Source organism: Colletes gigas, unplaced genomic scaffold (assembly GCF_013123115.1).
Source record: "Colletes gigas isolate AHSC1104 unplaced genomic scaffold, ASM1312311v1 Colletes_gigas_Sc00016, whole genome shotgun sequence".
Taxonomy (NCBI): Eukaryota; Metazoa; Arthropoda; class Insecta; order Hymenoptera; family Colletidae; genus Colletes; species Colletes gigas.
Genome location: NW_025106645.1, coordinates 2803277 through 2823962, shown reverse-complemented (window position 1 = coordinate 2823962; position 20686 = coordinate 2803277). Strand labels below are relative to the sequence as shown.

Below are 20686 nucleotides of genomic sequence, written 5' to 3'. Positions count from 1 at the left end.
ATCATAATAAATAAAACAAATTACTTGAAAATGTTTAATATGCCAAAGAAGTTGCATTGTATTGCCACGATTAACCCCCGGATGTCGTATTTAATGGTACCATTATATTGGATAAAGAAGACGTTTGCATAGGTGGTGCGGGAGCCTGTTGTTTTGCCGCTGGAATTTTCAAACATTTCCATTACTATCCTCTTGATGAATGTACACTTTAATTACATATACCTTTATTGAGCAGTCACTATGAGCACTATAACATGCAGGTATGTCTCGAAGATCTGCGTATTAGCCAACTCAAACGATTAATATCAATGACCAAAAATCATTTTGTTAAGCATGCAACTAGTATTAGTAGTTTCCAATCAGAATTTTATTAATCACTCCTAGTCTCTTGATATAGTACAATATACGATAAAGCGAAGTAAGCGATTGAACTAATTAAAGGAGAACACCACCTTGACAGTTTAAAAAAATCGATTATTTTCTTTTTTGCATTTTCTTAAAATCTAACAACTTAGGAATACTTTTCAAAAATATTAAGGTAAAATTCGAAATAATAGCGAAGATAACATTTTTCGTTGAGCTCCAATTTATTTCTTAGCATCTTTAATTTATTTGGTCCTGAATTTCTATATGTGAAGAGAGTTATTAAAACGTTGTTTCAGAGAAAATACTAACGAAAGCGATGCTCTTGTAAAAATTGCAATGTATCTTGCTACTTACATACTTAATGATGGAGCAAGATCTATGCTACTAATTACACTAGCAATAAATACTAAAATTAGACATCTCGCTATAAAATACTGCGGGAATGAATCCCATGTTTTTCTTTTCGATCTTCAAGGTGATGTTCCTGATAAGATACCAAACGATTAGGGAATATTGTTATATGTACAATCACCAAAACATAAATATTTAAATACACAGCCACAAATGCTAATGTCGTATAATTTTATTCTCGATTTTCAGTTTGTTCGATGCAAATTTACACTCTAATAACGTAATTTACAGACAATGAAACAGGTCGTGTCATTCATGCATTAAATCGAATGAGAATGATTAATCCTTAAGGTATGAAAAAAGACATGTGAGATTCTAGCATGGTGACTCATCCTTTGTTAAATCACACGAGAAGCAGTGAATAAGCCTTGATTTATATTTTTAGAATTGCAAATGTACAGGACTTTCTCGTGCAAATTGAAATTTACAGAAACAATTCAGAAGTGTATCGTCTAATGGTAAAATTTAAGAAAGAATGCGAATGAGGCCCAAGCACATCGTTCTCACCATTTCTGCTGCTGTAGACTTTCGTAAATCCTTTGAACTGCTCCGGTGGTGGAAAATTCGCAATAGAATGAAACATGTCCGCGAATCGTACCTCTAGGTCTAGGGTGTTCATACTTCGGCCATTGCGCATCGACGAACTCCTTGTAGGAGGTGTCGGTGGTGGCGGCGGTGGTGGTGGAGCCAGTCTCTGATGAATAGGAGCAGGACGATGCGGAAGTGGCGGAGGTGGAGGCGGTATACATGGAGCACTAACTGTGACTCTGGAAGGTGGTGGCGGTGCTGCTCTCGTTGCTGTGGTAGTCGAGCTATTCGCTCTGGAAGTAGGAGGAGAGGGTGGTTTTGCAACCGGAGGTCTAAGAACTCGATTCGTTGGCCTTGATTGAGTTTCATTTAAGCAATCCTGTGACTGATGAAGAGACGGTGGAGTTGGTGCGAGCACAGGAGGTGATCTAAGCAATCGCATACTTTGTGCTCTCGATACGCTTGCTCCGGTAGTCAAGTTTAATTTCTTAGGAGGTGGCGATGGCTTGTGCAATGTCGTTGACGAAGTAGGTGGCTTGGGTGCGAGAGTGGGCTTTCCAAATCTCTTGGGCGCTTCAGCAATGGAACTCACAGAGTCTGTAGTGCTGTATCCCGGCGTCGAGTTGGCCTTCTAGAATATTAATTAATATTTTAAAATACATTTACTAACATGCTTTACCAACATCATCCAATGTCCTATACCTGAACAAACATTTGTGGCTTTTGTGAAGCTGGTGGAACCGGAGGTGGACCTCGTTTTATGCTAGGTGTAGTAGATTGACTGAAATTCATACTATTTACATTGCTAGTGTCCTTTTCACTAGAAGACGGCCTGAGTCCTGTAGGCTTTAATTTTGGCATACCACTAGAGAATAATCCACCTAATCCTATGGGCCCTCCATTATTTATATTATTAATGCTGCTGGCTACTACATTAGAACTATTATTTTCTCTGTTATTTGAAAAAGAGGAATTTCCTGATTCTCCTTTTATTTTACCTGGTAGAATAATATAATTGATGAAATGAAAATTTTATTTTCAAAATCTGCAAACATACTTTATAACATACCACCAACCGCAGGAGCACTCTTATCTACAGTCACAGTTTTCTTCAAGGTTTTTCCAGCTCTAATCGATTGAAGAAGTAAACTTCTGTCTTGTTCTCCGCCACCAGAATTGAATGCATTGCAATTAGGAGGCGGTGGAGGAGGTGGTGTAGGCATAGTCGTTCAAATTTTTACAAAAGTATTCAGTTGCTCCTAATAAGATCAATTGATCGATTAATTCAAGAAAAACGTAACGCGATCTTGGTGGTTTCGGCTTGAATCGTGGGAGGTAAATGATACAATGGCTGAAGTACATTTTGAAAGATAAGATTAGACCTCCCACAGAGAAATTGCTACAATTAGGTTAGTATAAAAATAATTTCCACGTTTTGCCGAATGTGTAGTGTTTGTATTAGAATACCCTATTATTACGTTGGATTCATAAAGAAGACAATAATACAAGTTCCGTTAACTGTTTACCTAAAATTGACAGCTAGATCCTCTTTTCACGGCGGGATGACCTTTGAAACTACCGCACTTTGTGTCAGTTTTTGATTCACTATGAACAAACGTAACACACGACATTCCAAAATTTTCCAGTGGTGGCGAACGATTCAAATAGACTAACACGTTTTACGAGTACAAGTCGACGAAGACCCGGCACACGTACGGACGATCGTGTTCTTGCACATCCCGACAATAGTTCATCGTTTGTTTATGGCATTGACGAGTCACATCCGATCGAACATGCATACGTCGAATGCACCTGAATACATACCACACCTGGGCTGAGAGGCCTTAAAATCGTGCAGTGAAACGAGAACGGCGCTTTTCCCTTGTAACTCTTTTACAATTGGTCACGAGAATGTTTCTGTATCCTCGTATTCCGTCGGAGAATCGGACATACATCCGTTTTCAAACGGTCAGCATGCCAAACCTTGAACGTCTTAGCAATATTGTTTGAAACAATTAATTCGTATAATGTGTTACTTTCTATTTTACAATTACTTCGTTTGTAAAGTATCGATTCATCTGCACGAATAATGCAAATTTTTTCCTTATATTATTACCAGATGGAATCCGTCCACATATTTTACTTTATCAGTTATAACATTTTGCGGTTTGCTGTTCACGTAACTCAAAAATTTAATTTTAACTTTGGCGCTCAGTAAATAATGCGTTAATTTTTCTTCTTTCTGGTTTATTGAAAGATTGATGAAATGACAAAAGATTCTGTTGAATTTTTAGATAAATCGAGTGTCTGAAAAACGCGTAAACTATTTTTATAGCACACAAGAGATCCATTGCTTCGACTATGAAAAACACTTACATATTATATTGGAAATGTGTGGAAAAAAGGTATCATAAATACGAAACGTGTATTAGTTCATGAAGCTGTGCGATTTTGGTAAACTACGTAATTAACATACAATAATAACACATACATGTAGGTAGTATAAGGCTGTTCCAAAGTTTTTTTTTTATGTAAATTAGAAACAAAACAATCTTACCTTTCATTTGTTTATTTTTTTATATTATTCTATTTAAATATTATGCCTGAAAAGATTAATTAAACGTACCACATTATTGTCCCTACGTGCCATAAAAATTTCACTACAATAAGGTGAAAGACCATTTTTACGAATCGTAATATCAAAAACTGTTTATAAGTGTAAAATTCATTTTGTGCAAAAATTTTTACATTAATATACATTATATACATATTTACAATTTTTTTTTTTCAATACAAAAATAGATTATATGCACTATGAATTATAATAATCCCTGTAAAAAGTTTCTTCTCTCTCGCCTTCGCTTTATCGCAGAAAATATTTGCAATAATCTTTGAAAACCGCCAATAAACAATATAACGCTATGGCTATTGACAAATTTCATCTTTTATCGATGTCATGAACGTAACAATCAACCAACCAACCAACCAACCAACCAACCAATCAACCAATCAACTAACCAACCAACAGTTTTACCTAAATCGTTAAAGACAAACGATTCTGTTTTATTCGTTTGTTACATGATTCGTTGATTGTGACTTCATTTCATCTATTTGCTCAGTAATGACAATATCGGATTGTTCCGTGTCTTTGTGGAGGGCAATGATAATTTTTTGTTCTGTAGAAGATTGACTGTCGGAAGAACCTTCCTGCGTCGAAGTAGCTGCTTCCTACAATATAAAGGAAACGATTACAATATATTTCGTAGTTAGTCGTTCCACATAAATAAGTTTCTCTTTGGACTACAATTCTTCTTACCGTACTTCGAATCTTCGTGTGTGTCTTTATATGTTTCGTTAAATGATCTGATCGCATGAATTTTTTTGTACACTCAGGACATTGGAATCTTTTCTCTCCAGTGTGGGTTCTACGATGCCTTTGAAGCTCATCCGATCTAGTAAATTTCTTACCACAAAATATCCAACTACAAACAAACGGTCGTTCCCCGGTATGCCACCTCAAATGAGCTCGTAGATGACTGGTTTTTCCGTACACTTTATTGCATCCAGCTATGTGACAAACGTGTTGCCGTTTTCTGGTCAAGTCTCTATTCCTGTACGAAAAATTTTATTATAAAGCGTATTCATGCGAATGATTATGGGAAGAATTTCCTACTAAAACGTTCCCCACCTATCACCATCGCCGCAGTTGGGACACGTGCAAGCAACTCTTCTTCGATGCTGCTTAATAGAGTCTGTATCCACGTTTGGTGATCCTGCGGTGGTTACTTGATGCTGGTGCGAAGTAGGAGCAGGCGTCGTTAACGTGTTATTTGACTGAAGAGTTTGCAGAATTTGCCATTTTGTTGGATCGTTCGAGTCTAATTGCACCGTTGGAGCAGCTACGATAGGTGTAGCTGCGGTAGGCAAAGTCTGAACAGTGGCGGGCTGAAGCGCGCTAGCGGGTATGACTTGCACATTGCCTAGACCTGGGATATTTTGTACAGGTATCGACTGAAGGAAGCCATTCGCCGCATTCATTCCAGTGGCAGGCTGAATCTGCATTATACTCCCGCTACCAACGCCTCTCATCATATTGCCTTGTTGAGCGGTTAGGTTTGCTAACGCGGACGCAGGAATTAGAGTTAACTGTTGCGCTTGCGTTCCTATAAAATGTATGAATTTATTAGTATATTTCTTTCAAGAAAAAATTAAAAGAGCTATGGAATCGATATATGTTTTTATCTATTTTGATGAGAAACAATATTGCGAAACTGCAGTCATGCCTGTAATCGTGATAGGTTGGACAGCAGGCTGTGCCGATTGAGCTGCTGGAATATGTATAACTTGACCACTAGCTAATTGTCTGGCATCGATACTGGTTACTTTTATATCACCTTCAACCGACTCTGGTGGTCTGGTTAACGCCGACAATGTTTGCACATCAATCTTCTGCCCATCTTTTGTAGTGATTACATTACCGCTTGCCGTGATTGGCCTTCCAAGTGCACCAATTCCAAGTACCTCCAAAAATAGGAATATTCAAAGCCCGCATTCAACGATCCATTTAACGATTGTTTGCTTATTTATTCTACTATTTACCTGGACATTGCTCGGAGTCGTTACAGTTGTGCTCCAAGTTGCTACGGTCGAGGATGGCGCAGAAGATTGTTGCTGTGCTTGTTGAACTTGTTGCTGCTGTTGTTGTTGTTGTTGTTGTTGCTGCTGCTGCTGTTGTATAACCTGTTGAACAACCTGCTGTACTTGTTGCTGCTGTTGTTGCTGCACCTGAGCCTGTTGCTGTTGTTGCTGTTGTACAGATTGTATTACTTGTGGTTGAGCTTGCTGTTGCGCTTGTTGTTGAGCAACTTGCTGGGCTACCTGCGTCACCTGTTGACTCTAGAATATCAAAATGCTTTAATAGAAACAAATATATATAAACTCCAGTTTAACAGCCAGAATTCTACGGTTTTATGTTGGTTATTTGCCGTTCGGTTTTTCCTCGTATTACTTTAAAATTGGATAATTTCTTGAACAATTACATAGTTTGTTAGGTCAAGGTTTTACTCTATTTTATTACACTATCGTAAAAATCGTTTAATTTTATGTTCACCTGTAAACTTTGAAGCTGTGGCAGGTTAGCAATTTGAACCTGTTGAATCTGTCCATTTGGTGTAATTATCTGAGCCATTTGAGGAATTTGCTGTAATTAAATTACACTTAAAATAATCAACATGAATTCTTGTGTTACCGTAATTAATTATCACTTTATCAACTAATCCATTCGGAAATGAATACGTCGTAACAGCTGGAATCTATCACGCATAGGTACGTACGATTATGTATTTATAAAATTCTATAATTTTCTAATAAAACTTGAATGAAGAACTTTTTATCTTAATCTATATTTATCTGGACAGGAGTTAATTTACGCGTAATCTATGTACATATATAATAAATGTCTAAAAAGGTCTAATAATAGGCTTTTAGTAGGTAAAGTTTCAAGCAGCTTTTATCATTTTGTTCCAACATACTTGGGTGATCTGTGGTATCATTTGCGTAGCAGGCACATTAAAAACACTAGACAATGCTTGAACAGGAAAGTGTACTGTTTGATACACGGTTTGTCCATTGCTAGCAGTGACTGGTACCTGCACAGGTACAGTTTGCTGAACATGCTGCATAGGAAATTGAAGCGGTCTTACTTGTACACTTTGCCCTGTAATATGTACATAATAATATTAAACTATCAAATACATATTAAACGTAGTTTGTTCAGTATACAAAGAGTACACACCTGATGGTAATTGAACAGTTTGTCCAGTAATATTTTGTATGATAGAAGTAGGAAAGACATTGGGTGCCCTTATCAAACTGACAGGTTGTGGTGTAATAATGGTCTGACCATTAGCTAATTGGACTTGCTGACTAGCAAGTTGAACTTGTTGCCCACTAGCTGTAGTAAATTGCATCGTGGGCTGAGTTTGGTGATGACCGCCTGCTGACATAGCAGAAGATGGAATGAAGAGTGCTTCTTGGCCATCAATGTTAACAGTTTGCATCTGTGGAATTACGCTATAGCTAAGTTGTTGTTGTGGTTGATGTTGTTGTGGCTGTTGCTGTGCTTGCTGCTGCTGTGTTTGTTGCTGCTGCTGCTGCTGAAGAGCAGCTTGAGTTTGAGTACTAATTAATTGAGCACCCTAAAACAATTATTGTATATTAGTAAAAGTTAAGCTATTTATGGTATTTTTATCAACGGATATACTTACTTGCAAGAACTGTTGAGGCAAAGATTGTACAGAAATCGTTTGCGCTCTCTGTTGGTCATGCTGCGGCTGTTGAGTTTGTAAAGGCACAAAGTTTTGCAGCTGCTGCAATGTAATAACTTGAGGCTGTTGCTGCTGTTGTTGTTGTGCTTGTTGCTGAACATCTTGCTGTTGCTGTAGTTGCTGCAGAACATTTGCACTTAAAAAACGAATCTGTGGTTGGGCACTTTGTTGTTCCAATTGTTGTTGTTGTTGCTGTTCAGCCTCCTCTTGTTGTTGCTGTTGAACTTGTAAGGGATCATGATCTTCGATCTCCTCCTATCAAACAATTATTTTAATATTCTTTCGTTTCTATTCATTTAATATCTATTAAAACTGTTTTACCTGGGTGATATTCCTTCCATCCACGCTTCGTTTCATGATGAAAATATCCGTCGTGTATATTTTCCAATGAAAATAACGTCGACGTCAACGCTAATTTTACGTTGAACACCCTTATGCTAGGAATCCATCCTTCGTTTTTACGATTGGGACTAACTATTTAGTCCTCGGTACGTGAAAATACTCACTCCGCGAGCGTTTGATCTGGAAACCCATTTTCCTCTTAGAAATTAATCTCCTCTACAATGTATTGAAAGATCATATTCATATCCGTTTCCCATTTTCGAATTAAACAAACACACACCTCGCGACCCGTATCCTGACCCAGCAACATCAAGAGAAGACACTAGACGTCAATCGAACCCACGGGGCGGCCAAAGACTAATCGTAAGAAGCTTGAACGACTAGAACGATATCGACACGTGCAAAGACCACTCTCGGAAGACAAAGAAGGCCAGAGAGCACTCCTCGAGAACCCGATCGAGGACCGCCTCCCTACGCCCCTGTTCCTGCCGCCCCACCCGCCTCTCGAAATATCGCACGCTGTGGCAAGGACGCGCATAGCCACCGACACAGGCGCATAGCGTGTGTCGTCACACCCGCCCACTCGGTCGCGCTGGTCGGCTGTCCGCACACTCACACTATCACGTACCTGCGATAACGGGGAAGGCAGCCTCACGATGCAGCCTCCACCCACTTTGCGCATGGGACTCCACCTAACTCGCGAACCGGCACGTGCTTCTCCGCGGAAACGTCCACACCAGTCCACACTGCCTCCCGCTACCGTTTCCTTCCCTCGAGAGAACCAGATATCGCACCCCTGCTGTTATGCTTCCTGTTTCACCTCTCAGTTAATGTGAAGGCGGCCATTATAGGATGCGACCAATAATAGAGTTCTATCCTTCGCAACGTGTTTGCGTGTTAAAAATTACGAGGAACCTCTCACGTTGGTCATTTTATAAAAACGTACAGGATTCGTTTGGACGCACTGGTTATTGCCAGGCACGTTTCACACATGCAAACGTTCGACGATGAGGGCGGGCAGGCACGCGCGCGCGCGCGAGCGCACTACGTTGCCCAGAGTGATCACGGTCGACGATCTACGACTTTCCCGTTGGTCGATACACGAAACTCTTTGTTCCCGAAGCAGTCGTTGTCCGAAGCAAAACTTAGCAACGAATTTATGCAGTCGTTACGGAGTCCTTAGCTGAACGGTTCTATAAGTGAACGAGAAAATCAACGCTGCGTTTAAAATTGCCGCCAAAAGCACCGAGTACGTGGTCAAGCTGATATTCTCGTTCTGTTGTGACGATATGTCTCCGCCTAGATTGAGAGTTCTCGCTGATAAACCGCGGCCACGTTGGTCCCTGCAACACCTGGCGCACGCGATCCAATTTCCAATGTGATTTCAACACGTGCACGTATATCCGTACACGACAACGTGTTAGTCGGCCGTCCCTCGCGAAAACAGGGCTACGAATACCGCTATGAGAGGACTACTTTCGCCGTGGGGCGGTACACGAGGTGGCAACGTCGCCGTCCGCGAGACGATCGGACGAGAGCCCTGATTGGTCGTACTCGCCTCACAATTGCTGGCAGCGAGCAAAGGTTCGTTAGACAGGGGCGTACGCAGGAACCGTCGGACGCCCACCCCGACGAAGAGGGATAAACGATGCACACCTCCTACTTTCTCTGGCCTTCCTTCCCCTCTTTTTAGCTAGTGGTAGCCCCCGGTCAGGGCCACGCTCGAGCGGGGTTGCGACACGCCGTCGTTATTGGGTATATGTTCTTTCTTGCTCCAGTTACTAGGAGCAACATTAACTGATGACTGCCAGATGACGGCTGAATCTGAAGAAGGGAGGAGCTGGACTCCCTCGCTATGCCGCCGCCCTTCTTTTCATAATAGCTTCACGCGATTTTGTTGGGTATGTACTAAACGGCGTTTTTGCAAATATTAGATTTCCAACACTGAAATCTTATAATAATGGCGTGCATTATGTTAAATGTACGCTCTTATTTCAAACTTTTCTAAAGACACACTGAAAAACTTTATATTTACTATACTGGCAAATATATGCACTTGTTGGTAAATGAATATGCCGAATCACGCATTAATGAAGCCATACTAATAATAATAATTATACATGTGTACTTCTACTTTTATAGAAAAGGGTGTTCCTCATTCGAATTTGATAGAAATATACATGAAAGTTAATCCACGTTAAAAACATTTCACTTTATCTTTGAGGTTATGTCAGTATACGTATCATGTTTTGATGCATTGGAGAGGGGAACCCTTTGCACGGCAAAAAAATTAATCTTCCGTTTATTGTTTTATTTATGTGTTGAAATATTAGAAACACATTTCTAAAAAAAACGGCTAGGGCGTTTTCGGCTACATTTGTTAAATAAAAGTCAAAATGTATACATATCATTTCTTTATTTGCCCCTTCCACAGTGAAATCTCTTTTCGAGGACATACTAAAAATAACATCAAAAATTGGAGTATAGTGAATATTGTATAGTAATCTCTGCAAAGAAAGTGTTTGGTCAGATAGTGCAATATGTACTGTATATTAAAATTAAATTTTATCATACAATAATTAATCTCAATATTTTAGCTATATAGCTATATATTAACCTCCTTTCAAGAAAAAATTTAAACAACTTTAAACAAGTCATGTTGACTCTCATGTTGCTCAAGCATAAAAATGATTAAATTAAAAACAATAACAAAATGATATTGAGTAAAATACATTCAATAGTAATAGTACAATATGGCTTTTATTAAGTCAATGGTAATGACTAATGACAGTAAAATAAATTAATCTCTAACATAGATCATGTATGTCGTGACTGTGTGACATTAGTGGCAATAAATTAAATAAGTATAATAATTACTTAAATAATGGGTAGCCTATGTAGAGACTAGTACTAATACACAGTAGTAATTAATATAATTTATAAATAAAACCATCTTATCGAGTCCTAAAGACAGGATTAGACTTGCGACGCGAATTACCTTCACAGTAATCGACGTGTATTTGTTGTCCTGTGCATTGCAATTTTCATGCGATAACAGAGACGAAACCATCATTAAACTGCACTGTGTTCTTGTGTAGTTATGATGAAGCCTAATGATAATGATAATTAAAACATTCGCACCCTATGAGTTGCCAGTATCATTCCATATACATACACTATACATATGCATGTATATATATGTATCCGTATACAAACAAGAAAACGAATGTGTAATTTGACGTGAGTTATATTGACTGATATATTATAACGGTATATTTATTCGTTGATACGTCCGAATCATGTTGTATTTTGCGAAAGGCGTATATACAGACACAGTGCATCTATTTTTGAGTAACTTAAACGCTGTACACAAGATATTTACATTAAAATTCAAATTCGTATGATTTCATCATTTTCATTGTTAAAATCTAACGGATGCAATGAAGTAGTAATCGCTGTAGAAAGTACGAAAGACAGCTTTTCGTGATAATTCTGTGCTACAGTGGGCTACATTTCATGTTCAGAGTAAATGAAAATTCTATGATACACAGTTTGCCGTAGCTGTTTGAATGTGTTGATCATATTAGAAACGTACGAAAATTTGTACGATGCTGCCGAACGTGAATTTTTTTACAGTCCACCACCTGATCTCTCCACGCTTATCTGTTTCTTCAATACTTCTTTTTCATGTTGCGCTTCTTCCATTTCCGCCATCCTTGCAAAACGCGAGTACGCCACGTGTCCAGATTTGATCGCTGACATCATCTGTAGAAGTAAAGCGTTTACATTTGAACGATGTAAATTAGAAATGCAAGAAGAAACTGTGTCCAAAAACTTTCAAACAATTACAATTTCGATCTGGCACAAGAGCAGCATGACACTAGAATACTTTGCAAAAAAGATAACAAAGCAGATAGATTTAAAATGTTTGTTATAAGGCTAATATCGTGATGGAAAATGGTAACCTTTGTATTAGATAGGTTGCCTATTACTATATTCACGAAAGTAAATCTATAGTTTGGAAGTAAGGAAAAATACTGTTCGTGCAAATAAAACAAATATTAAGAAAATTGTTACAACGGAACTATAATACAACCAAAACAAATACGGAAAAAGGAAGATTAGAGTGTTAGCTATTCGTATCCAACAGGTCTTTCGATTTTACTTTTTGTATTAAACTAATAACCGATTCTAAGTTATATTAAAGACAACAAAACTTAGAGTGTTATGTAACGCAGGAAATTTGAAAGCAGCAAGACTATACGGCAAATCCGTGCGTGCGAGCTTTCACAGACCTGAAGGTATTCGTCCAACTCAACTTGACCATTCATATTAGTGTCGATTTCGCGTAGTATTTCATGAAGCTCTTCACCAGGTACTTCCTTGTCACCAAATAGCTGCGAATAGTAAAAAGAAATCTGATTAAGTACATGTTCTATAATTTACCTGCAGGTAATCTTGTAGTTCCATTTGCCCATTGTAACTGAGATCAATTTCATTGAGCAATATGTGCAGCTCGTCTTCTGAAACTTTTGTCCCAAGTGCCTGGACATCGATAATTAAAAAATACGAAACCAAGAAAGAAAAAGGTGAAAAACTTAAATATGAAGTTAGTATAATTCTTTTTGCGAACCTTAAGTCCTCGCCTGATGTCGTTAATGGATACGTATCCTTTGTTGTCTTTGTCGATAATACCAAAGCGTTTAATGTACAGCTGTATTTCTTCCTTCGTAAGGTTGATGGGAATCTTATCGCGAGAAGCACGATTAACCATCTGGCCCATTTCATTGCAAAGGAATTCGCTGGCTTGTTTGTGTTGCTTTTTCTTTTCATCCTCGGACCAATGTAGTTCCTCTGCCATGATGTCTATGATGCCTGGAAGAGCCTCTTGCGCTGCTTGAACATTCAGGAACGCTAATCTCAATCGTCGCGCGATCATATCAATTGCCGTTCTCGCGTATTCACGAACTCCGTACCGAATCTGAAATTAATCGCGAATTATACTTGAAAGAAAAGTGATTACCAAAACGTACTGACAATACTCACCTCAGCATCTATATATGGAAATTCAGGATGGAGCTTTTGACCTATAATTGGCCACCGTTTACCAGTCAGGGAAGCCATCTTTGCTACAGCAAATGCTCGATCTCCGTAGCTTTTGGCCAGATGTTGCGCGACTTCGCACTCCAATCCAAAATCTTGCACTAATCTAATGTACATCGTTGGACTCCAACCATGAGCTCCCTCCAGAAGGAAACCATTCGTTTGGCAGGGTCTTTCAGGTTTCAGATTACAAGCTTAACAAGAAATTAAAATTAATAATATAGATCGAGAGATAATTGCGAGTATAGATTAAAATACAAAAATACCTTTGATAGCTGTGTCGATTGTTTCTTCAGCCATCGCCCTGAAAGTTGTCCATTTTCCTCCAGCTATCGTGATAAGTTTTGTAGGGCTAACGTGCACAATATGATTTCTAGCAAGCGATTGAGTGTTTGGTTTATTCGGATCGGAAACAAGAGGTCTGATACCGCTCCAGGCGGACAGCACGTCCCCTCGACGAACTTCAACGTCTGGGTTGAGGTAGTTCTTGACTTCGCGTAAAATAAACATGATTTCGTCTTCGGTGGGTTTGGGATTATGTGTTACATCACAGGGTAGATCTGTCGTTCCTGCGATCGTTTGCTTTTGCCAAGGTAGGAAGAAGATCACTCGACCGTCGCTCGTTGCTGGATCCAGGAGTCCCATCTGATCAGGACTAAACAAAAATTTATTCAATTAATAGAGGCATCCGTCGTTTCGAAATTGTTTGACCCGAAATCGCTCACCTATAATAACCTGGAAGAACAATGTGAACGCCAGAGGAAGGACAACAGATCTCTTTGACACTTTGATCGTCCATTTTCCTTATGTAATCCGTGAAGGGACCTGTCGCGTTGATTATAGCTTTTGCTTTTATGTCCCATTCGTCTCCAGTGAGTTCATCTCTCAAATGCGCGCCAGTGAGTACTCGGTTACCATCCTTGATGCATTACAAATTTTATTCTGATAAGAGATTCGCTCTAGAATCTTACCTCTACCTATACAAGTATAAAGACAATATCTATGTACCTTATCAAGGCCTTTTAAGAGATTAACGACTGACACATGATTCACAACCGTTGCACCGTGCCGCGAAGCAGTCAGAGCGACAGCCAAATTCATTCTGGCATCATCCTGTTGACCTGTTACATCAGAAGAGTAGAATTACAAATGATATACGTAACTGAGAGGAATGTTGTTGACAAATGATAAATATACACAACGAGACGCACCATCGTAGTAGACAATAGCTCCCGTAAGTTTGTCTCCTTTCAGCATAGGGAACAATTCTAATGCATCAGCTTTGCTAAGGAAATACGACGATTTCACTGTTTTGCTTCCAGCCACCAGATCATACATCTTTATACCGAACCAGTAATAGGGAATTTGCCACCATCTGTTAAAGGCGCATCCAATACAGATCAATGTATACAATTACTTTTAGATGACGAATAATAATGAAAGACAAACGTACGTGTAAACAGGTAACATAATAGGCAGAGGATGAGCCAAATGAGGCGCGCTGTGTAGCATCGATGCCCTTTCGTGTAGCGCTTCTTTGACCATTTTATATTGCTCCACGTCTACCTGCAGTATGGCTTTTTGTAAATAACGGACACCTCCATGAATAAGCTTTGTACTTCTAGACGATGTACCGGATGCGAAGTCATCCCCCTCGATCAAGGCAGTTTTCAAACCTTCAAATTAACAGTGACATATAATTTTTAATTATTCTTTCATAGGATATCGACGTACTTTTTTTCAATTAATAAATATAAAAGACAATACCTCGTGTACAGGCATCCAACGCACATCCAGCCCCTGTTGCACCGCCACCAACAATAAGAACGTCATATTGTTCTTGACTTTTTAACGTCTTGACTTGTTCTTCTCTCGTAGGCAAAGGCCTCTTCAATGGCTTTAGTATCGATTTGTCCGCATAAACCTACAGCGAACAGACGAACATTATTTCAGTTGGACCAGCTATTTATACGCCACTGAGAATAGTTGAGGATAGATGGTTTATCTATTTTTACATCTACGAAAAAGAATTCTTCTTTTCGTGTTTAACAGAACACCAAGGGTGTTAGACCAATGTAATCGCATGATTCGCAGAAATTAAAGTACAAAAGAGCGAACTGATTGTCGCAGCGTAGGAGTCCCTGCAACTTTATTACCACCGATTGAAAACGATTCGTTAGTTGCCATCGTGCACGCTCGTGTTAATATGCATCCGATTATCACAGCAGAAGATTTCGTATGCCTAGCGCCAGTGTTGAATAATCAACTACAATCATCTAATAACTAAATAAATTGATCTCGTGATGCCTGCCATCCACAAAACTAATTTCCGAAACTCAATTATCTCTTCTTGGCATTCACGTGACTCCAACAAGTTGTATCACTTCTGTTATTGCGTAATTTAAAAATTACATAATAGTCAAACAGTTTTTTGTTACAGTACATGTTTACGTCTCAATGATAGATTACCTAGATCAACGATACCGCAAACTGAGTTTTGTGCAACACGAACAAGTGTTTCACACTAAATCGTAATTGTTAACATTATGTTTTATTAATCAATTAATAGTTAATCGTGTTACGACCTGTACATAAACTTTGTACGTCGTAATTATATTTTCGAAGAGCTACAAATGTAATGTAATTTATTTTATTCTTTTAAAAATTGTAATTTATGTTATTTTGGTCGGCGTTAAGTAAAATGCGATCTGATTAATGATTATTTATTAATTCAGTAATCATAATTAATGAATAACATAAATAATTAAAACAAATATAATAGATATGATTAACTACATTAATCATTAATCACGAAATATTTAAATTTCTAATCTAATAAGTTAATAATGATACTACTCAACATTGTTTTAAGAAAATATATATTTATTAAATAAGTGAATGGGCGAATGAATTAATTATGAAATCAGAAGTAACGAATTATGAAATATGAAATGGATACAGAAGTATAATTTACTTTTAGTACAACTCTCAGATATTTTATCTGACAAAAATAAACTCAATATAAATAATATAAAAATATTAATATATAAATTATATGTATTATATTTGTTATACCGAATATTCAGTAACGGATGCCAGAAACTTTAAAGGATGATCCTACATGGCAAAACAAGACACAAATAAAAAATGACAAAATTAAATTTAGGGCAACATGCCTTTTACTTTTCCATCTATAAATTAGATACGTAATCAAGACAAATTTTGAGAAATTTTTTTTATAGAAAAACACAACATTCCCAAAATTAAATAACCATAAAAAAAATAATATATTTTTTAAATACTATTACAAGCAATATTTTACTAGTAATATGATATCTAATGTAGTATTTCAAATAACAGTGTTTTAAAAGTGTCTAGGTCTAAACTATATTACTGGTTCTAATAGAAATTAAAGTAATCTTTCATTGAATTCTTACAAATAACTGATTTACGATTGTAGATTATAAATGTAGTCTGTGACTTTCGATTAATCTCGCGGTGATGTCTGCTACTGTTAGATTATGTTTATCATGATTGCTTTGTGTAATCAGTTATAAAAGTAACCATAAAGTAATTAATTTCTCCTACATATAACTTTTCTCGCGTAGAATATAGCATTAATTCTGAATTAATTTTAAAATTTGTACATGTATATTTTTATTTTGATTTTGTTTTTAAAAAAATCAAATTCGATTAAGATTTGATTTAATGTTTTTCATTATATTCTCCGTAACTAAAAAGTTTTGGAAAATGTTCTAAATAAAACGAAGCAGTGAAAGCGCGTAGTCTTTCGTAGCGCATCGAATCTATGCCTAAATGCCTATCTATATGCCTAAACTATGGTTTTAGAATAATTGTATCGTGTTCGAAATAGTCTGGCCTGGCTTGGCACAGACCTTCCCAGCAGTGAAATTTTGGTAACCACGCGACTGCTGGCTGAATGTGAAACACTGTGCAGCCTTGACTGCTAGCATAGATTACGTTTAGTAATACATAGCTTTTCATTTCGTGACTAACCGACTAAACCCGGATTCAAGAAAATATTCGAATAATAAAGTTCTCTCTATTCAGATAACACTATAACTATCTCTGCATTTACGTCATTTCATTGTCTTTTCTTACGCGCCAAAAAGTACTAAAATTTTAAATCCTCGAATCTTCTTTCTTTCCCAAATTAAGGAAGTCCAAAATGTACCCGTCTTTCGAAATCTTGTTACTTCTCGAAAAATAAATTTTCGATTCCTGCGAAAAAGATGGAAGGAAAAAAAGGATGCTTTTTTTTTATTTGCTTCGAAGGAATTAATGGTTCGTCGTTCCAATAACGGTAACGTACTTACGGTATTGTCGGAAAGTAACAGATAAGAGGTAAGAGCACTGGCACCTATGGCACTCGCACCTCCCACCAGCAGCTTAAGCGTTGCCATTTTACGTCACTTACGGCCTGGACGACAATCTTCCAGGAAAGATCTGGAATAAAGTTAAACGTGTACACGTGATGAGATAATCGTATGACTCGTTGGCAAATTTTCCGCGAAAAATGATGACCGCCCAAGGTCGCTCGACTTGTACATGGAAGATTCTTCCATTTTCGTTCCATCCAGTTATATTGCTAAGAAAATTTCATCCTAATTAAAAGGTAAACGAGCAGCTAATATTTTCCGCTTAGAATATAATTATCTAAACGATATACAGAAAATTTCAGAAAAAGATACCAATTAAGGGTTGTTAAGATATTGAATAATCGATCGCGCGATAAGTAACCGTGAAATTATAAAAATTTCACGCGTGAGATTAGACAAAGTGGCTCGAATCGCCCGTAAACCATCGGACGTAATCTTTGCCAATCGATTAATCGCGCGGATGATCCACTTAGTGAATCACTGTTCATGATATTTGGCAATGTATCAACAGGTGCAGCATGCACGTGTGACACGGTGATCACGAGTGAATATGGTTTTAGCATGGAAGAACGAAGAGGCATTGAAATAGTTCGTTGGCTTCAGCTGGTCGATTTATGTTTAAAAACTAAATGTATTGGCAGAGTTGGGATACCAGTTACATCAACCACGTTGGATTGTATAACTGACCGCATGTGACAAATGATTCCTGTATATTTCGTATACATCCATGTGCTATTCCGATGTGTCATGCAAAACATACGCGTACAATTTACGATATAACGTTTTACGCTATGATGCAATAATTTACCGATTAAAATCCCCACCGTTTTCGTAAAAAAGAAAAAGAAAAAAAAACGCACTTATGATTGCGGTAAAAACATCCTACTTGTGATTAATAAAAATGCGGTGATAACTATATTACATAGAATAGTCACTGCCAACTTATCGGCGAAGAAAATATGTGATTGATAACGAACACGTTGAACTAGACGCTTAGCATGGCGTAACGCGATACACGTAAAGTTAATGAAATCAATGCTCGCCTTGCTGAAATACCATTGCTCAGACTGTTAGTTACGAAAGATTACAACACACTTACTTACTGGATTATACCAGATTATAAATAACGTTCTTCAGCAACATATCACACCTCTGCGTTTCAATTCCCGGTATGCGCACGAGATATACATTTATCTCGAAAAATGTATAAACAGAGCGTATGAAAGAATTTTGAAATTTCTTTACACCCGGAAACGGAAAAGGAACCGATAACGAAGCGAGCTACACCCAACTCCATTGTTCACGCATACTATTGCTTACTACAAGGTCACGCACACGCGTTCGTGTTACAGGTGGACCATCTAAGATGGCCACCTACTACTGAACTAAGGTATCATTTAATTAAATTTTTTCATCGCAAATCTATTTTCTGGCAAAAATTTTTACGAATGAAATGTGTAGCTTTGAACGTAATCGTTTGGAATTTCACTTTGATATTGTTGATAAATCTAAGCGCAATCGTGAATTACTAAGAATTACAAGAGCCACGTGTTTCCAACGTATAGTTTTTTCCCCCGATGAGTGACGATATTAATTTCCTTACGTTATTTTAAATGATTGTGATAATCTAAATATATCGATAGAAAGAAAAGAATAAAAAGAATGGGTGTTTAAAGAATAGCAGTGATCAAATATTTTTAAATACCAATAGCGCATTAAATCCCTAGAATTCCTACATTTGACGCCACTATCGTTGAAATGTCGAAAAATAATTCATATTATGCTAGCTGAGACCTTGACAGACCCCCGAAGCACGTGGGATTACGTAAGTTGGCACTCGTATAACCAGCCAATTCCAGTATTTTTCATTACTTTCACGAATATTTTTCAATTATCGACGCATCGTGGTAACACAAAAAAGTCATTAAAAAAAGATGAACTACGAAATTCGAATACGAAACATCAAATAAATCGCAAGGGTAGGTTTACCATTGTCCGTACAAATGGTGTCATAAACCTTTTCACGATGTTTTACAAACGGCACGCCTTGGAATACGTGCATATTGCGATAATACAAAATCGAAAATGATGTCGCAAGGCTATGTTTTAAAATAGCACCCGCGAATCCCGTGCCAAATGCCTTCAAATGTCACTTGTATTGGACGCGTTCTCATTATGAGCTACATATATATATCGTGTTCGTGAGGGGAAAGAAAAATGACGAGAACGTTTAATAATTTTTTTTCAAACACTAACGAACAAGATGATTGTAAATAATCGTTATTCTTCGATGAACTAACCTTTCTTGATCGCGTCACCCTCGCATATTAAGGGATAGTACTCCAAAGTTAGGTTATAAAAATGTTCGTAGGGAAATGAGAGACACCTTTGCTCGCGCGCGCGTTAGCAAGTGAGGTGCTAAGTGACTGACCGTGAGGATGAACGTGTTTGCTTCAAGGATGATTATCATTGCTGTGAAACGTTAGTACTAGTCAGGAGAATAATCGAAAATGTTGAATATAACAATGCGAAAATATTACTCACCGTGAGAGAAATTGTTGACAATTACCTATGATCGGACTCTCGAAAAAAAAAAACACCCAACGCACGATGGTGACGAGTGTGATCTGTGAAGTTAAAAGTCAATGGTGCACATATTCAACAAGGATGCCGGCACGCACTTCACTGATTCGCGCAAGACTTGCGCCGCAAGTGAATAGCTGGTAGCTCGTACTGCTCGTAGTGAACGATTAGGCTACAAGAGCTAATAATTCAAATCTAAGACGGTAGAGGGCACCACTTTACACGCTTGTAGAATAACGCAACCACCAAAGCTTGCTACATACCGGCAAACATATCGATAAGTGCTTCGTTTATCTACTTCCAGTATTTTCCAAAATGGGGGCATCTTATAACCCCTGGAGAAGCGCGAAAGAAAATTTGTTTAATCGTAGAAAAATGTATAGAGCACTTAACTGTAAAAGAAATATTTGAAATATGATTCTTCAATCAAGTTATAAATAAAAAATTAAGCTAATTTGTGTTGCTATCTTTTCAAGATTTTTTTGATTAATCTCGAACGCAAAAGGCAAAAGTATATATTGCTTTAATATAAATTCAAACTAATTTTGTTTGCGCAGCATTAAAAGTATTGAAGGATCTAATGATAAACAAGTTTTTTCGGCATTAATTCTAATTTTTGTTTAAGTC

At 37.7% G+C, this 20686-nt stretch overlaps 3 protein-coding genes across 6 annotated transcripts; all 3 read right to left on the bottom strand.

Moving 5' to 3' along the window:
• Position 1: 1 nt before the first annotated feature.
• Positions 2-3122, bottom strand: LOC122400223 (WAS/WASL-interacting protein family member 3-like). Its single transcript, XM_043401575.1, has 5 exons — positions 2832-3122; positions 2375-2564; positions 2008-2303; positions 1285-1936; positions 2-159 (listed from the first exon to the last, which is right to left on the bottom strand). Exons 2-5 carry the CDS (start codon positions 2526-2528, stop codon positions 71-73), a joined length of 1191 nt encoding a protein of 396 aa, XP_043257510.1. The 5' UTR covers positions 2529-2564; positions 2832-3122; the 3' UTR covers positions 2-70.
• A 680-nt stretch (positions 3123-3802) lies between these two features.
• Positions 3803-8781, bottom strand: LOC122400187 (transcription factor Sp4-like). 2 transcript variants are annotated; one of them, XM_043401516.1, is made up of 11 exons: positions 8602-8781; positions 7953-8153; positions 7572-7886; positions 7100-7502; positions 6837-7021; positions 6416-6505; positions 5905-6201; positions 5589-5826; positions 4994-5468; positions 4622-4916; positions 3803-4533 (listed from the first exon to the last, which is right to left on the bottom strand). In XM_043401516.1, the coding sequence occupies exons 2-11, from the start codon at positions 7986-7988 to the stop codon at positions 4369-4371; spliced, it is 2499 nt and encodes an 832-aa protein (XP_043257451.1). In that variant the 5' UTR covers positions 7989-8153; positions 8602-8781; the 3' UTR covers positions 3803-4368. The 2 variants fall into 2 exon arrangements, with proteins under 2 accessions (XP_043257451.1, XP_043257450.1); XM_043401515.1 differs by lacking the exon at positions 8602-8781 and adding an exon at positions 8254-8382.
• A 1687-nt stretch (positions 8782-10468) lies between these two features.
• On the bottom strand, positions 10469-20213 carry LOC122400193 (glycerol-3-phosphate dehydrogenase, mitochondrial). Of its 3 annotated transcripts, XM_043401524.1 has the most exons (13): positions 20021-20213; positions 17414-17543; positions 14844-15000; positions 14530-14752; positions 14288-14451; positions 14085-14197; positions 13802-13995; positions 13343-13731; positions 13020-13270; positions 12607-12954; positions 12420-12518; positions 12269-12370; positions 10469-11738 (listed from the first exon to the last, which is right to left on the bottom strand). In XM_043401524.1, the coding sequence occupies exons 2-13, from the start codon at positions 17498-17500 to the stop codon at positions 11604-11606; spliced, it is 2262 nt and encodes a 753-aa protein (XP_043257459.1). In that variant the 5' UTR covers positions 17501-17543; positions 20021-20213; the 3' UTR covers positions 10469-11603. The 3 variants fall into 3 exon arrangements, with proteins under 3 accessions (XP_043257459.1, XP_043257461.1, XP_043257460.1); XM_043401526.1 differs by lacking the exon at positions 12269-12370 and having other exon boundaries at positions 20021-20212; XM_043401525.1 differs by lacking the exon at positions 12420-12518 and having other exon boundaries at positions 10473-11738; positions 20021-20211.
• Between the last annotated feature and the right edge of the window lie 473 nt (positions 20214-20686).

What these genes read in the sequence shown, in the direction of transcription:
- LOC122400223 (XM_043401575.1), bottom strand. Translation starts at nt 2,528, where the DNA reads ATGCCTACACCACCTCCTCCACCGCCTCCTAATTGCAATGCATTCAAT. An exon ending in AGCCACAAATGTTTGTTCAG is followed by an intron (nt 1,937 to 2,007) that starts GTATAGGACATT and finishes TTAATATTCTAG; the next exon opens with AAGGCCAACTCGACGCCGGG. An exon ending in AGTCTACAGCAGCAGAAATG is followed by an intron (nt 160 to 1,284) that starts GTGAGAACGATG and finishes TGAAAATTCCAG; the next exon opens with CGGCAAAACAACAGGCTCCC.
- LOC122400187 (XM_043401516.1), bottom strand. Translation starts at nt 7,988, where the DNA reads ATGAAACGAAGCGTGGATGGAAGGAATATCACCCAG. An exon ending in TGATACCACAGATCACCCAA is followed by an intron (nt 6,506 to 6,836) that starts GTATGTTGGAAC and finishes ATTTAATTACAG; the next exon opens with CAAATTCCTCAAATGGCTCA. An exon ending in CCAACCTATCACGATTACAG is followed by an intron (nt 5,469 to 5,588) that starts GCATGACTGCAG and finishes TACATTTTATAG; the next exon opens with GAACGCAAGCGCAACAGTTA.
- LOC122400193 (XM_043401524.1), bottom strand. Translation starts at nt 17,500, where the DNA reads ATGGCAACGCTTAAGCTGCTGGTGGGAGGTGCGAGTGCCATAGGTGCC. An exon ending in ATTATGTTACCTGTTTACAC is followed by an intron (nt 14,452 to 14,529) that starts GTACGTTTGTCT and finishes CGCCTTTAACAG; the next exon opens with ATGGTGGCAAATTCCCTATT. An exon ending in TCTTAAAAGGCCTTGATAAG is followed by an intron (nt 13,996 to 14,084) that starts GTACATAGATAT and finishes TAATGCATCAAG; the next exon opens with GATGGTAACCGAGTACTCAC.